At 40.9% G+C, this 15,114-nt stretch overlaps 1 protein-coding gene across 2 annotated transcripts in view; it reads right to left on the minus strand.

The window, feature by feature from the left end:
- Positions 1-1,237: 1,237 nt before the first annotated feature.
- The window catches only part of COL8A1 (collagen type VIII alpha 1 chain), a 188,960-nt gene continuing 175,083 nt past the window's right edge, over positions 1,238-15,114 (minus strand). Inside the window, exons 3-4 of one of the 2 annotated variants that reach the window (XM_080656030.1) lie at positions 7,472-7,799; positions 1,238-4,471 (exon numbers count right to left, since the gene is read on the minus strand). In XM_080656030.1, the coding sequence (XP_080512156.1) occupies positions 2,565-4,471; positions 7,472-7,796 (2,232 nt within the window). In that variant the 5' untranslated portion in view covers positions 7,797-7,799 and the 3' untranslated portion in view covers positions 1,238-2,564. Of the gene's footprint in view, positions 4,475-7,471; positions 7,800-15,114 lie in introns of both variants that reach the window. The other variant, XM_080656029.1, reaches the window with a different exon arrangement.

The following is a 15,114-nucleotide window of genomic DNA, read 5'->3' on the forward strand; positions in this document are numbered from 1 at the left end:
TCAAAAAAGAAACACAGACACATAGATAATTATTTAAAACTCTTTTTTAAATTAAATGGAGTAATTCATTTGCTCTGAGATTAGCACCATTGTAGAATATACAGTATCTGGCTTTTGCTCCTGCACCATCTAAAAGTTAGAAGCATATGCCTGATAATATACACACACACATACACATACACACACAAACACACACACACACACACAGGCAATTGAGTAACAACCAATAAATAAGTTGGAAGGTATTTTGAAAAGTGAAATTTGGTTTTAACTAAATAGGTACTTTCTTTCTTGGTGGAACTAAAAAGCCCATACATGTACAGATAAATACATTTTACAAATCAGCTGATCTGACTTGCTTCCAAGCCATTCCAATGCAGCTGTTCAGCAGAAGGAGTCCAATGGATCCACATTGCCCCCATAGTCATCAGCCCAAAACCAGCAACCTCAAGACCAACCCAAAGGATATTTGGCCACATAAATGCTGTCTGCTTTGAAAATAAAGGTTGGGTGGGATATCTTTTCAATGGGAAAATTTTGTCATACAAGTAACAGTGATAAGAAACCCTGCGGTAATGAACTCATTTCTTTTTTTTTTTTAAGAAACTGAGAAAAAATGATGCTTATGTACCATATAAGGGAAGAGATAGATATTAGGTTGAGGATAATTTTCTTGATGGTTAAAACAATTCAGATTTGACATAGACTTATTTCCATGTATGTTTATACCGTATTTATTTGTGTCATTTCCCATCTGTAACTATCCCTGTAACTCCTCATTCTTACTTTTGAGGAAAAGATACAAGATACCACCACTATAACTCCACTTTATTTCCCCCAGTGGCTTAGTGACAGCAGTAGACTCATTGCTGAGTGGAAATGCTTTGTCTGTGTTTTGAGAACAGATTTGAATGCTGGAAGGAGTTAGTACGTACCTAAGTGAAAACCTGGAACAATATTTATTTCTCCCTTTAAACTTTTATTAACTCTTGCCTTGTGCTGAGTATGGGATGACATGAAAAGCGTGGGCTATCATTGCCCTTTGGCATTAAAGCTTTTCCACAAATTGCTTCTAAAGAAACAGTTTTTTTTCCTATAATTTTAGTACCTACATCAGGAAATAGTACATTTACTTTTAGAACTTCAGCAATTATTTTTTTCAGAAATGTAATTTGGAAAATCTACATCCCTCCCCCCACCCCACCCCCCACCCCCCAAAAAAAATAAAGGATGGCTTGGATTTTGGAAATTGACTTTAGAATCTCAGATGGCACACCAATTTGCATGTGTACTACACAGGGAAATTTCTTTGAAATCCAATAGCTCCTAAGAAATATTGATATCCCCTTCATTTGTGTGTGTAGGAAAGGAGGGGATTTTTTAAAAATATATTTTATTGATTTTTTTTACAGAGAGGAAGGGAGAGGGATAGAGAGTTAGAAACATCGATGAGAGATCAGCTTCCTGCTGCACACTCCCCACTGGGGATGTGCCTGCAACCAAGGTACATACCCTTGACTGGAATCGAACCTGGGACCCTTGAGTTCGCAGGCTGATGCTCTATCCACTGAGCCAAACTGGCTAGGGCAGGAGGGGATTTTTTAAAATGTAAACACAATTAGTAACTATTGATAATAAGTGTTCCACAACACTGGGAAGTTATGGGGGGGATAGGGTTTTTTCTTTCTTTATTATGATTTCCAGGTGTTTGTATTAGTTGGGCCATAGTGGAAATTACACACAGGGAAGAAAGAAGAAAAAAGAAAAACAAACAAACAAACAAAAACACAAAAGGAACCGGAGGAATAAATGAGTTAACTACTGCTCATGTCTCCCAGTTGGTCCTTAGCTGCTTGTGGGGCCCTGTCTTAAGCCCCACTGCAGTGTCTCACCCAGTGCTAGGCACAGAGGGCACTGAGGAAACACAACGGCTGATTGTTTCTTCTAGGGACACTAGACACACAATTATGAGTAAGACTCCTGTGGCTGAAGGACATAGCCTCTGACAGGAGACAAATAGCCCTTGCAACTAAAGCCCTACCATGGCCCCACCCCTTCCCACCAGGGCAGGTAAGGATGCAGAACTCCGCCCCCACATTCCATGGCAAAATCTCTGCACAAATACAGAGGAAATCATGCAAGTAAATACGGTATGTAATTGTTATCATTGACCTTTCTTTAAACCATACTTATAAATATTTAAACGTAAACAACATGAGTGACTTTCATTAGCTATGGTCTTTCATACTGAAATATTTTGACTGATCCAAATAAGCAGGTTATCTTGGAAGCACATAACAAACAGCTAATATGATTCCAGTGGGTACAACACAAGTGTCAGTACTTGATACATAAATCGGCCCCATCATTTTCCATTACAAGATGCTGTGCAGAGCATTAAACATGCATCTTAGCTTTTATTTGTACATGATGGTTCAACATTTCACTTAAATATAACTTTCCAACTATATAAATGTTTTGAAGCAATTACGGTTTTCATTTGGATTTTTTTGGTGCATCATTTTCTTTTCTTCTATTAAATCTCTCTCTACTTCTTTTCTTTTTTACATGGGATACAATAAATATCCTGAAAAGGAGGAGTGGACGTACTGCCCGGCATACAGTCCTGCGGCCTGTTCTGAGGGCATCTGGAGGAACACCCGGTCTCCGGGCCTGAGCAGCAGCACCGCGCTCCCCGATGCCTGGTCCAGGAAGCCCTTCTTGTACTCGTCGTACGTGTACATCATGGGCTCGTTGTTCTTGAACAAAGCAACCCACACGTTGCCCCCCTTGCAGTGAACGTGGTACGCAAAGTAGTAGACGCCTGGGACTTCGCAGGTGAAGATGCCTGTCTGCGGGTTGTAGTTCTGTCTGCCGTTATAGAGCAGTTTGTCAAACTTTACTGGGGCCCCCACGGGTGGGAAAGGTGCAGTCAGCTCAGCAGTAAATGCAGGCATCTCGTAGGCTGGCCCTCCGTTCTTGCCTTTCTTAGCCCCATAGGCATGGGGGGGTTTCACTCCATCAATTCCCGGCCCCATATCTGGCAGATACTCTCCATGGGGTGGTGGTGTAGGGGGCATGGCAGCTGGAGGGCCTGGGGGCCCTGGAGGGCCTGGGGGCCCCGGAAGGCCAGGCTGGCCTTGAGGGCCCAGGGCACCGGGCTTTCCCGGGGGGCCATGAAGTCCTGCTACTCCAGGCTTCCCTACTCCAGGGAACCCAGGGGGTCCGGGGAGGCCCGGTTCCCCTTTGGGGCCTGGTATTCCAGGCCGTCCAATGGGGCCACTAGGGCCTGCAATACCCGGGATGCCTGGGGGGCCCTGTAAACCCTGATCCCCTGGGATTCCTGGTTCTCCCTTTGGTCCAAGCAGACCTGGAGCACCAGGGAGCCCTGGCAAACCTTTATGCCCAGCTTCCCCCTTGGGCCCTATGGGACCTGGCAAACCCCTTATGCCAGGGGGCCCCACTTCACCAAGAAAACCTGGCTTTCCTGGGAAGCCTTGAAGCCCTGGCTCCCCCTTGGGACCTGGTGGCCCCTGTGGCCCTACAACCCCACCTTCTCCTTTGGGTCCAGGAAAACCAATAGCACCTGGAGGGCCCATAGGACCTGGGATTCCAGGCAGGCCTGGCTCTCCTGGGGGACCCCCCATTCCAGGGGCACCTATTGGTCCTTTCTCCCCTCTTGGCCCAAGAGCCCCAGGGACACCCCCTATACCCTTATCACCTTTCGGTCCTGGGAAGCCTGGTTTCCCGATCCCTGGAAGGCCTGGGGGTCCTGGCAGCCCTGGCAGTCCTTGCTCCCCTTTGCCACCTGGAAATCCTGGCTGGCCTGGGATCCCATCCTGGCCTGGTTTTCCAACTCCAGGCATCCCAGGAGGTCCTTGAACCCCTGGTATCCCAATAGGGCCTTGTGGCCCAGGTTCACCTGGAGGACCTGGCTTTCCCAGGGGGCCCTGGGGCCCAGGGAAGCCTGTCACTCCTGGTTTGCCCACTCCTGGAAGCCCGACAGGGCCAGGAGGGCCATTCATCCCTGGAGGACCCTTTAGGCCTGGCAGACCTGGCATCCCGAAGCCCTTCTCTCCTTTAGGACCCTGAAGGCCTGGAGGTCCTGGTGGTCCTTTGAGTCCTCTCTCACCCTTTGGCCCTGGTTGCCCTGGTAACCCAGGTCCACCTGGCTTGCCAATGCCAGGAAGTCCGTGAGGCCCTGGAGGTCCTTGTGGTCCTGGGATCCCCTTGGGCCCCATCTCCCCTTTGGGTCCAATTTCACCTTTTGCCCCTGGCATTCCCATGGCTCCTGGCTTTCCTGGCATTCCAGGCATACCTGGCTTTCCAATTCCTGGATATCCCTGTGGCCCTGGTTTTCCTTTGATTCCAGGTATCCCATGACCTGGTAAACCGGGGGGCCCAGGTGGTCCTCTTGGGCCTGGCTCTCCACGAGGACCTTGTTCCCCTCGTAAACTGGCTAATGGTGCTTCTACTGGGAAAGAGAAGAGAGAGACAAAGAGGGAGAGAGGAAAGGAGAGAGAATATTGATTAGCCTTCACTTTAAGGGAATAAATAACCACATGACAATGATTATTTAGTTTGGCATACTTGCCTATTACTTATTGAAAGACAGAATAATGCACTCATTTTCCAGGACTGTAAGTTATCTGTACTCAAAGGATAATCAAGATGATAATGTCTTTGACATATTTGAGATAGTATTTTTGAGAACTGATATCTTTAGCTACTTTTGTCAGCATTGGTTAAGTGAAAAAGCCAAAAAGTAATGAACATTTTTCCAAGTATAAAACTTGAAGATATTATGGTGTGTTCACTGTAGATAATCTAGAAAATTCACAAAAGGGTGAAGAAAAATCAAAGTTGATAATCACTTGACACTTTCATATATATTACCATCTTGTGTTCTAGGTATGTGTGTGTGTGTGTGTGTATTTTAAACAATGCTGGAGTCATTCTTCATTTTTATGTTTTCTAATTTTTTTACTACTTGTTGTTATATTGTATTTTTCCATGTCCTTATTTTTTTTTTTTACATAATCATTTATGGCAAAAATATTTTATCCTGTGCAAAAATAAGGTATGATGTAGATGATGAAAGCAATTATGTGGACTCAGGAGAACTGAAGCATTTTATTTTGTTTGCGGTTTAATAACATCTTTCACATCTGTCCTCTAGCGTCAAAGAGATTTGCTTAATTTCTTCAATGTACTGCAGATTTCCTAAGACTCAAACTTTCATTCTTTAATATGCTATTTCTCACTTGCAAATTTGGTCTTTAAACAGGAGAAGAGAATAAAGTACTTTATGCTGGAGACTAAAGCAAACAATAATTAGCATATTAATGCAAAAAGAAACATTGGAATACCAATGGACTTTGATATTCAGCAGGGCTGAAAATCAGCGAAATATTGCCCTGCTGTGGGCTCAATGGCTCAAGGCAATTTCCTAACCTGATAATCCTTATACTGTTTACCAAACTTTACCTTTGATCTGCCTGTATGCATCGCTAAAGGGCAAATGTGTATTCAAGTGAATAAAAAGCAAACGGGACCCAGAAGTCAGTGTGTCTCTTCAAGAAAGAAGCTCCACCTGGCCCCCAATGCCTTCTAAATTCATATTTCTTGTATAGCATTTTCATTTATGCCTCGGCCCCTCCTTCAGATCCTGAACCCTGCCACGAAGGTTGCGGCAACTTTATGATTTTAGGATGCCAAGCAGTGTGGATAAGGAATGGAGCTGGGGTTAGGAGCAGGAAGCTCAGCTTTTCTTCCTGGTCTTGAAATGAGATCTTCATTGGGTCACTTACACCATCTGCACAGTCAGAGTAATAACACCCCCACACAAGATTAGGTAATGGATGTGAAAGGTGCTATCGAAATACAAAGCATACGTTATTATAAATGCTTATGCTATGACTTGCAGAGAAACATAACTCTAGATTCCCCCATGCTCCTGGGATTAATGGACAACATAAAGAAGTGAAATTTATGGTCCCAAAGTCTTATTTCAACCAGTAGTTGCATCTTAATTCTGACCATTGTATTTTTCACTGAGCTACTGTCAGGGAACAAAATAGAACCACAGAACTCCCATTCTTTCCAGATTCCCTGACTGAAATCTGGTTCCCATCTGAGTAAGTGCAGGAAGTGCCAAAAGCCCGGCAGGCCATTCAAGAAAGGGAGGAAAACAAATGGCCTAGATAATGTCCGCAGCAGAATATCAGCTCCTAAAGAAGAAAATTGGGACTACTTCCTCCATTATGCTAGTAGGTATTATTAGAGTACTATTAAGACATGTTATTTCTAACTAACTATAGAAATGATCTCTGAAAGTACAGTTTTGGCCTGTTTTTTTTTTTTCTAAGCAGTATGTAGCGACTATATCAAGGGAGCATCTGAGGCAGGTCCGTCTTATTCATCAGGAATCCCTGGTGTCTAGCACAGTGCCTGGAACTTACCCTGCTCTTACTTAGGGTTTGTTGTGTGACCAGCTCTAGCAACTCAAAGTTCTTATGGTGCTTTAGCATTAACTTAGTACTTTTATTTACCTTATATTATTGATTATTTTAATAATCTTACTTTGCAGATGAAGAAAAGTAGTTTCAGAGAGGTTAAATGACTAGGGCTCCCTCATTTCTGGCCTCTGAGCATCCAGGCCTCTTAGTGCCAAATCCAGTAGTTCCCAGAAGTAAAGCTTCTGCTTCTGCATGGACCGGCGAGATGGCCTCCACTTCCTTAAAGGGAGTTGCTACTCTGATGCAGTTCCTTCTCTACAAATGCTAGGTTTTCTAGAACTCCTGATAAACCAATTGAATTTATGAGAAAGTGATAGGCAGTTTATAGGTGTCGAATAACTAGTAAGCATGCCTAGAAAGTAATGGGAGAGATTTTCAGGTATCATCTCTCGATACAATCTATGCTCCTTATTCTCCTGTCGATTGATTGACATGTATGGTAACTTAGAGCAGTCTTAGAGACACTTGCATTTATTTAGCACCTAGCTCACAAAATGCTTTCGTATGATTTTTTTTTTTAAAACAACAACAGGTCCATACAGCACTGCTCTCCTAACTCAGAGTGCTGGTGGTCACCTTTCTGTTTGTTCACTACTTTGTCCCCCAGCGTAGAGTCCAGAGCATGGCACAAAAACACATGCTTGTTAAGTAATTGCCAAATGCTTGAATAAATATGTGCTGAATGAAAAAATAAACTATTGGTTATTAAGTATGTTTTCTGTCATTCGATGCTGTTAAAATAAAGCACAACATAAAATGGTAATTTTGCCTGTATCTTCAAGACTTGAACTTTTTGAGGATAGCGTTTAGAACACCCCCACTTAGTGAATGTTAATAATATATTCTAAAATAAAAATTTCTAAAATTTAGCTCCCCCGCCCCACCCCAGCCAAACTCATCGTTTGGAGTTCTGGAAGGCTGCAGTTCTGTAACAGCACAGGATTTGTGGTTACCTTTGCCTTTCTTGGGAGCTGCTTCCTTGCCCATCCGTGGCATCGGCTGCATTTCCTTCATATATTGGGGCAGATGTGGATACTCTTTGCCATACTGCATATGGGGAAGCTCCTTGCCCATGGTAAGGCCATCTTTGCTCAAAGGCATGTGAGGTACTTGCTGGCCCAGGGGCTGGTACTGTGGAATTTGTGGTTGGATCTGAGGAGGAATTTGAGGCAGTGGCTTGATCCCATAGTAGGCCCCGGCCTGAGTGAGCCTGATGGAGCCCAGGGAAATGGTAAGCAGCACTCCCAGCAGCTGCAGAGGGGCAGGTGGCACAGCCATCACCTGTGGGGAAGGAAGGAAGGCACTGATATGGTGAAACCTGCAGGCCAAGTGATTGGACTATAGTTAGAGAAAGAAGAAAAAAACACACAAGAAAACACAGTCTTTCTTCTCAGAACTTCCTGGGCAGAAGACTAATGGAAAAAAGTTAGCTTTTAATAGACAACAAAGAAAAATCAAACAAAAAACAGAAAAGAGTAGGATCTGTCAAGTGAAGGCAGTTGGTAGGACAATAGATTGTAGGAGATTGTGTGAGTTGTCCCTGAATATCAGTTCTGCCTTGTTCCATAGTATTGTTACCCCTGATTTTCAGCTGGAACGGAGCAGCCTAGAACAAAGACCTTTCAGCCAGGTGTGGCCATCCGACAAAGTTCTGGCCAATTGGATGTAGTTGTAATAAGTGCAGCTCCTAAGAATTATCCTAAAGATGAGTGGGCATGTACTTCCTCTTCATCCTTCCTGCTGGCTAAAATGCCCAGAAACAGATCAGACACCTTGGACCAGGGGTCCTCAAACTTTTTAAACAGGGGGCCAGTTCACTGTCCCTCAGACCGTTGGAGGGCCGGACTATAGTTTAAAAAAAAAACTATGAACAAATTCCTATGCACACTGCGGGCCCGGGACAAGTCGGCTGCTAAGCAGGACAGGCAGCGGCACCTGGCGGGCTGGATAAATGTCCTCGGCGGGCTGCATGTGGCCCGCGGGCCGTAGTTTGAGGATGCCTGCCTTGGACCGTGAGGTGAAAGATGCGCACTGAGGAGCATCATGGTAGAAGAAACCTCAGCCCTGGTTGAACATGGAGGCATCATATTGATCCTTAAATTTGGAACTTGTTTATTAAAGAGAGAAACAAAGGTCTACCTTCTTTAAAACATGATTCTTTTGGGTGTCACACAGTTACACTAAATTTAATCCTAATAGATAGAGTGATTTTTCCAAAAGGAGGTGAACTTGGTGGCAAGTCAGGCTTTGTTAGTAAGTGCCAAAATTACATTCTGAATGGAAACAGTTGATAATTTATAGGCTTGATGGAGAGGCTGAAATTCCTTTGGCTGCTTCGGTGTGGTCACAAATAGCTATAAACATTAAAGAGCAAACAACAACAACAACTGCAGAAGTCTAAATTGTAAAGAAAGTTCTTCATGTGATAGTTCGAAAATGTCATTACAAAAATCACTCATAATTATGCACATTCAGGGATGTTATTTATTCTTTCTTCTACTTAAATGCTGTGAAGTCATTCATGTAGAATTTGGCTAATTGGATTTGAAGTCCATTAAAATTTATCTTTGTACTATTATGAAAGAAAGGAGTTTACAAAACAAATTAGTTGTATAAATAAGATAGAGATGTTTAAGAATAAACTGTTTCTAATCTCTTTAGTAACACCCTTTGCTAATTAACAGTTGACAGAATAAATATAAATGGGGCTTACGTATTTGTTTATAAAAATGAGCTTGAAAAGCTCTCTTGAAATGCCTAGGGCTGAAGACCCAACAGTCCAGGGAACGGCAGTGTTCCCAAATACCCACTAGAGGGCAAGTGTGGTACACATTGAAGCCTGTCCAGTTATTCATCCCCAATGCAAACACCAGATACTTACATTGCTCTCACTCCTTATTAAGGGATTTAATTAAAATCTGAATCCTAAGTGGAGCCATCATAATGCTGGAGAGATGTGTGTGTGTGTGTGTGTGTGTGTGTGTGTGTGTGTGTGTGTGTGTGAGAGAGAGAGAGAGAGAGAGAGAGGAGATTTTTAATGTATCTTCTGGAAAACAATTAAATAAACTGTCTATAAATAATTTAATTTACATTCTCCTGAGAGTTTGTTTTCTTTTCTGCTGCCTTACTTAACTCTGGAGCATAGTTTTCTACTTTTTAGAAAATGTGCGTTGACTTTACAATATCCTATTCAAAAGTAATGCCAAGAGTATGAACAGGCTACAGAAGAATTGTTTAATAAAAAGCACCTAAGAAAATATTTAAAGAATCCCTACCACAAAATTTACTGCTTTACAGTTTTTGTAAGTATACTAACTAGGGGGGGAAATGAAAAAATATCTGTCAGCAAAATGATTTATAAAACTTTCTCCATTTCATAAATTATAATAGTCTCAAGAACTGTTTATTTCAAGTGTTCTCTAAATAGTTTATGTACTGATAAAGTGGGAGAAGATAGAAGGTTGTTATTTTCTGTCCTTCTAAGAATGATTAATTGTCATAAACCATTTGGATAAAGCCACAAAAGTATTTCTGATTTATACTGAATAATAGTCACATTTATTTCAGGTGAAAAAAGAACACTTGCTTGAATGTATTAGCAATAATTTATTGAGTACTTACCAGAAACAGTGCTAGTCTCACTTAGGGATTACAAAGAGGAATATAATATGGTCAGTGGGCCCTGCCCTCAAGGAGGTTATGGTAGGAGTGACAGATGTGTAAACTATTAATGAGTAGCAAAGAATATCCAGAAAAAAGCAAATTTCCATTCCACTTCTGTTCTTTAGTATCTAAAATCCCTTCCCTTTGAATCAACTTTCCCCATTTTTCTTCACATTTTTTCCAGATATATTTTATGAATATGCACATATAACATATACCCCTTTAAGACATAAATTACAGCATACCACACACACCACTATTCCTTACTTTTTTTCCACTCAGAAGACCAGAACTTCAGACGTTCTCATCTTAGTTTGGTGTCTCTGAATAGAATCTTTTCAACTCTTTCATTTGTTGAAAACAAGACTCAATTGTTCTGTAAAGTCTCATCTGGCTCTAACATTCAGTGTGTGAGGCAGTCACTGGAGAGGTGAAGGTATTAATCCATACCAGAAATACGTGGTAATACTTGGTAATGTATATGCCGGGACTTAATTCTACCTTTGGGGATGAATTAATTTAATTATTAAACCCTGAACTTGTGGTGCTGTATTGAATAAGCTAGCATGCTTGGCCCTTCACCTTTCCATCAATTCAGTGGATGTGTTGGATTATACTCAACAATCTTTAAACCAGGACAATCTAATGAAACACTGAAAAACCGGAAGAAGGCAAATGCCTAGAAGAACCCCAGTTGAATACCAAAGGCCCAGCGGGATCCTGCTTTACCACAATTATTTCCTCTTGCAGGCTTGGCCTTTCTCTCTTCAAAACCACCCCCTTCGGTCTGCCATCTGAAACATTGCTCTGACTTTTTATTTAAGTAAACTTTGTTCAGTTTAACTTGAATATTTATGTAGGAGCCCTAGTTAAAATTTACTGCTTGACTTATCCTTACTAATTTCCCTCTTGTCCCTGAGGATATTTTTGGTGGTCAAAGTGGTGTGGTGGTTCTCCCTGAATCACTGAGAAGAACATCAGATTCATGTAACACTATAAAAACACCTGGCGGGAAGGAGACTCAATTCTGCTGGAAAGGAACAGGGGGAGTGGGTTTTCTTTGCTCTCTCTTTCTCTCTTTTTTTCTGAGGATGCAGAACACAATACTATTTGGAGTTCTATTTTATATTTTTAAAATTTCTATTTGATAATGTGTATGTGTGAATATGCATAAACATATATAATGTGTGTGGACACTGGCTCTTGACCAGCCAAGCTGGCTTAGTAATGGGTGTCACTTAGGAAAAGCATCAGAAAAGCCCGAAGACCTGGAGTTGAGTGTGTTTCTCCATGTCTATGACCTTGGGCAAGTCCATTATCTTCAGCCTCAGTGGCCTTACCTATAAATTAGAAATTCTAATCTCTGTGTCCTCCCAGAGAGCTGTTCAAGGGCACAAATGATAACATGAATTCTTTGTGAGCTGAAAAGCACTATTCAAATTTATTTTTAGTGGAGTGTGACCAAAAAGACAAATCAAAACCAACTGAAATGTCAAAGATTTTTCAAAGGAGGATACTAGCCAAAGTAAATGTGAGGTTAACTGCAATAATGATAAACCTGACATGAATAAAAAACAATGGCCATTAAAATGCACATATTAAAAATGGCACACAAAAAATCAGTGGACCCAAGACAATAATTCATTCTGGTGTCAGAGTGGCCAATCCTAATAATCTTGAACAGCCCTAAATGGTTCCCTATATTTGGGCAGGGCTGCAGAGAGTTTCAGTTTCCTCATGTGACCTATAATGTTTGTAACAGAATAATGTGATATATATTATTTTAGACGCTCCTCAACATTTTATTTGTACATGTATTCTCATGAAATTTTAGCTTGCTGTCCAAAAGAATGCTTAAGTATTTAAACTTTCAGACTTTGCCCTGAATCCAACTTTCCCTTTCACATGGGGCTAACACAGTGTGTCTGTGTAAGTGCATGTGTGTGCATGTGTATCCATGCTGTATGTGGTGTGCTCAAGCCTCTACCTTCTGCTCCTGGTAGTCTTCCCCTGTGCCCACTCCTTGCCCCCTTGAACAAGGTTTGTAGTTTCTCAAGGCCTCAGATTCACAACACCTGAGGCAAGGGAAAGAGGCAGAATCCGACTCCTCCACTCACCAGAAGTATCTTCTTGGCTTTTCCATGCCTCTCAAAGAAAATTCTCTCCTGATGGTATTTCTTAGGACAATTCATCATTTGATGTTTATATTCTTACTTTTATTTATATAGATATTTATATTTACATTTTTATGTATATAGATATTTAAATTTAGGGACTGTTCTGGGTTCTAAAGATAGAGTGGTAAATTAGAGAGATGAAATTCCTGATCCTATTGAGCTTTCATTCCAGTGGTGAGACAGGCAATAACCAATATAAAAAGTTTTTAATTTCATATTTGAGTGCTGTGAAGAAAATAAAGCAGGATAAAGGGCTGGAGAATGACTTGGGGTAAAAGACACCATTTTGGAAAGGGGAAAACATCTCTGAAGAAGTACATTTTGAATAAAGATATGAAGCTTAAAAGGTTTTATCTCTCTTAAGACACAATACTGAAAATAAAAAGAGTCTTATTTATTAGAATGGAAGTTGTGGGTACCTTTCACTAATGTAAACCCCTGTTTCAAAACTTTTTTCTCAATATGTCTATCCTCATTTTGACCTCTTTATTTATATATTCCTTTTTTCCTAAGGGATTCTTCTTCTTCCCTCTCCACATTTCAGTCCTACCGTTTAGTTTGCTAGGCTGCCATAACAAATGACTTCAGGTTGGGTGGCTTAAACAGAAATTTATTATCATACAATTCTGGGGTCTAGAATCTGAGATTAAGGTGTTGGCAGGGGGTGTTTCTTTTGAGACCTCCTTGGCTGGTGGATAGCCACCTTCTCCTTGCCTCTTCACCTGGTCTTTCCTCTGTGAGTCTGTGTTTTCATCTCCTCTTCTTATAAGAACATCAGGTATGTAAGATTAGGGCCCACCCTGGTGAATTCATTTTAACTTAATTACCTCTTTAAAGACTGTCTCCAAATACAGTCACATTCTGACATACTGGGGGTGAGGACTTCAACATATGACTTTGGGGGACACAACTCAGCCTATTTGTATGTACTATTTGTCTAGACCCATGGTCAGCAAACTAAGGCTCGCGAGCCACATGCGGGTCTTTGGCCCCTTGAGTGTGGCTCTTCCACAAAATACCACGGCCTGGGCGAGTCTATTTTGAAGAAGTGGCGTTAGAAGAAGTTTAAGTTTAAAAAATTTGGCTCTCAAAAGAAATTTTAATCGTTGTACTGTTGATATTTGGCTCTGTTGACTAATGAGTTTGCCGACCACTGGTCTAGACCAACTAAGTCCTACCTCTTCTGCAAAATCTTCCCTACCTTCTCAACCATCATTATTCTCCTAGTCCTACTGGAAATTTAACAGCTAGTTAACTATATTTCCAATCAACTTTATGTTTTTTCTATTGTTCTTGTCCATTAGACTGCAACATGGTTAAGCTTCCGGAGGACAAAGAAAATGTGTGGTATTCTCTTGACTTTCTCAATATTTATTAATGTATTCACACTTAGTGTCGGATAGAGAACTCTTAGTATTGATAGAGACTTTAGGAAACATCTAATTCAGCCTCACTACCTACTTAGAATCCTGCCTACAACAGATGCTGACAGATAATTCTCATATTTCCTTTTGAATATTAATAATGATGGAAAAACTCATAAGGCAACCTATTACCTTGTTGTCTAAATTTTGTTGCTATTTTTATTATCTGAGCAGTTTGCAGTGGAGACCCACCTTTTTTGATTCATAGATGGCAGTGCACATGTAGCTTACATTTAGTTGGGGGTCAACAAAGGGGCATTAAAATATGTATCCCAAAATTGGCTCAGGCAAAAGATGGATGGTCACCTATCCTCTTATTGTCATGCAAATAAGCTCACCTTACGGTGCTTTGACTGGTAATGTGTAACTTTGCTGCGTAATTGATTAGTATTACAGATATTAACTACTTGGGAAACTATGTTAACCCCCTTAGGTTATGGTTTTATTGCCCTTTAGAATATTAATTAGTTTATCTAACATAGCATTATCTCAGTGTTCTTTTTTTATCCCAGGTTTTTAATATTTTACTTGAAATCAACTTTGTCATCATGTTAAATAAAACTTTGATGTGTTCACTTATGGGTGAGAATTGTGTTTTTAACATTTTGAGAATTATGCTTTGATGGAAAAGTAGACAAAAACCTAAATATACCATGGGTCGAATGAAATGCAGAAAAACAATGCAGGAGTTGGGAAGGAGCAGGGCAATTAATATTTGTTGACATTCTGTGCCTTTGAAATCCATTTTACTGTAGACACTGAGCTGTGCTTGGATGGGTAGCTCTTTGGTTTTAAAGGAAGATAGAAGCAATTTTAAATAATAGAGGGCAGAGAAATTTGGCCTTCTAGGGGCTTCTGGAAGGGATCAGTTGTGAGCAGAGTTGATTGCTAAATAGGGAAGAATCAGAGAAAAAATTTCCAGTAGAGGAGCAGTCAGAGAAGGAAAATTCATTCGGGTGGGCCTTTTATGTTTATTATAGAATCTTTATTGTAAATTCCCTCCTTAGTCTCCTCAGAGATAAAGAAACCCCAATCCTTCTGAAATAAAAAATGATTCTGTTTGTGGGAAGAGATTTCTGGGGGGTATGCAGAAGAATGATCAATGCTGTTCCAGATTGGCATTGGGCAGAATTAGTGATTGTGTATGAGAAAAGCAGAATGAGCAGGGGGCTAGGAGAGAAGGGGCAATGAATATCAAAGTTATAATGATATTAGCTAAGTTTTTGAGAACTAGCTTTATTCCAGACAATGAATGTACTTCAAATAAGTTATATAATTATTCCTTATTAGGCCTCTTTTTACACATTACTGGTAAACTCTTTCAAATGATAT

The sequence above is a fragment of the Plecotus auritus genome (genome assembly GCF_963455305.1).
Source record: "Plecotus auritus genome assembly, chromosome: 2".
Lineage (NCBI taxonomy): Eukaryota > Metazoa > Chordata > Mammalia > Chiroptera > Vespertilionidae > Plecotus > Plecotus auritus.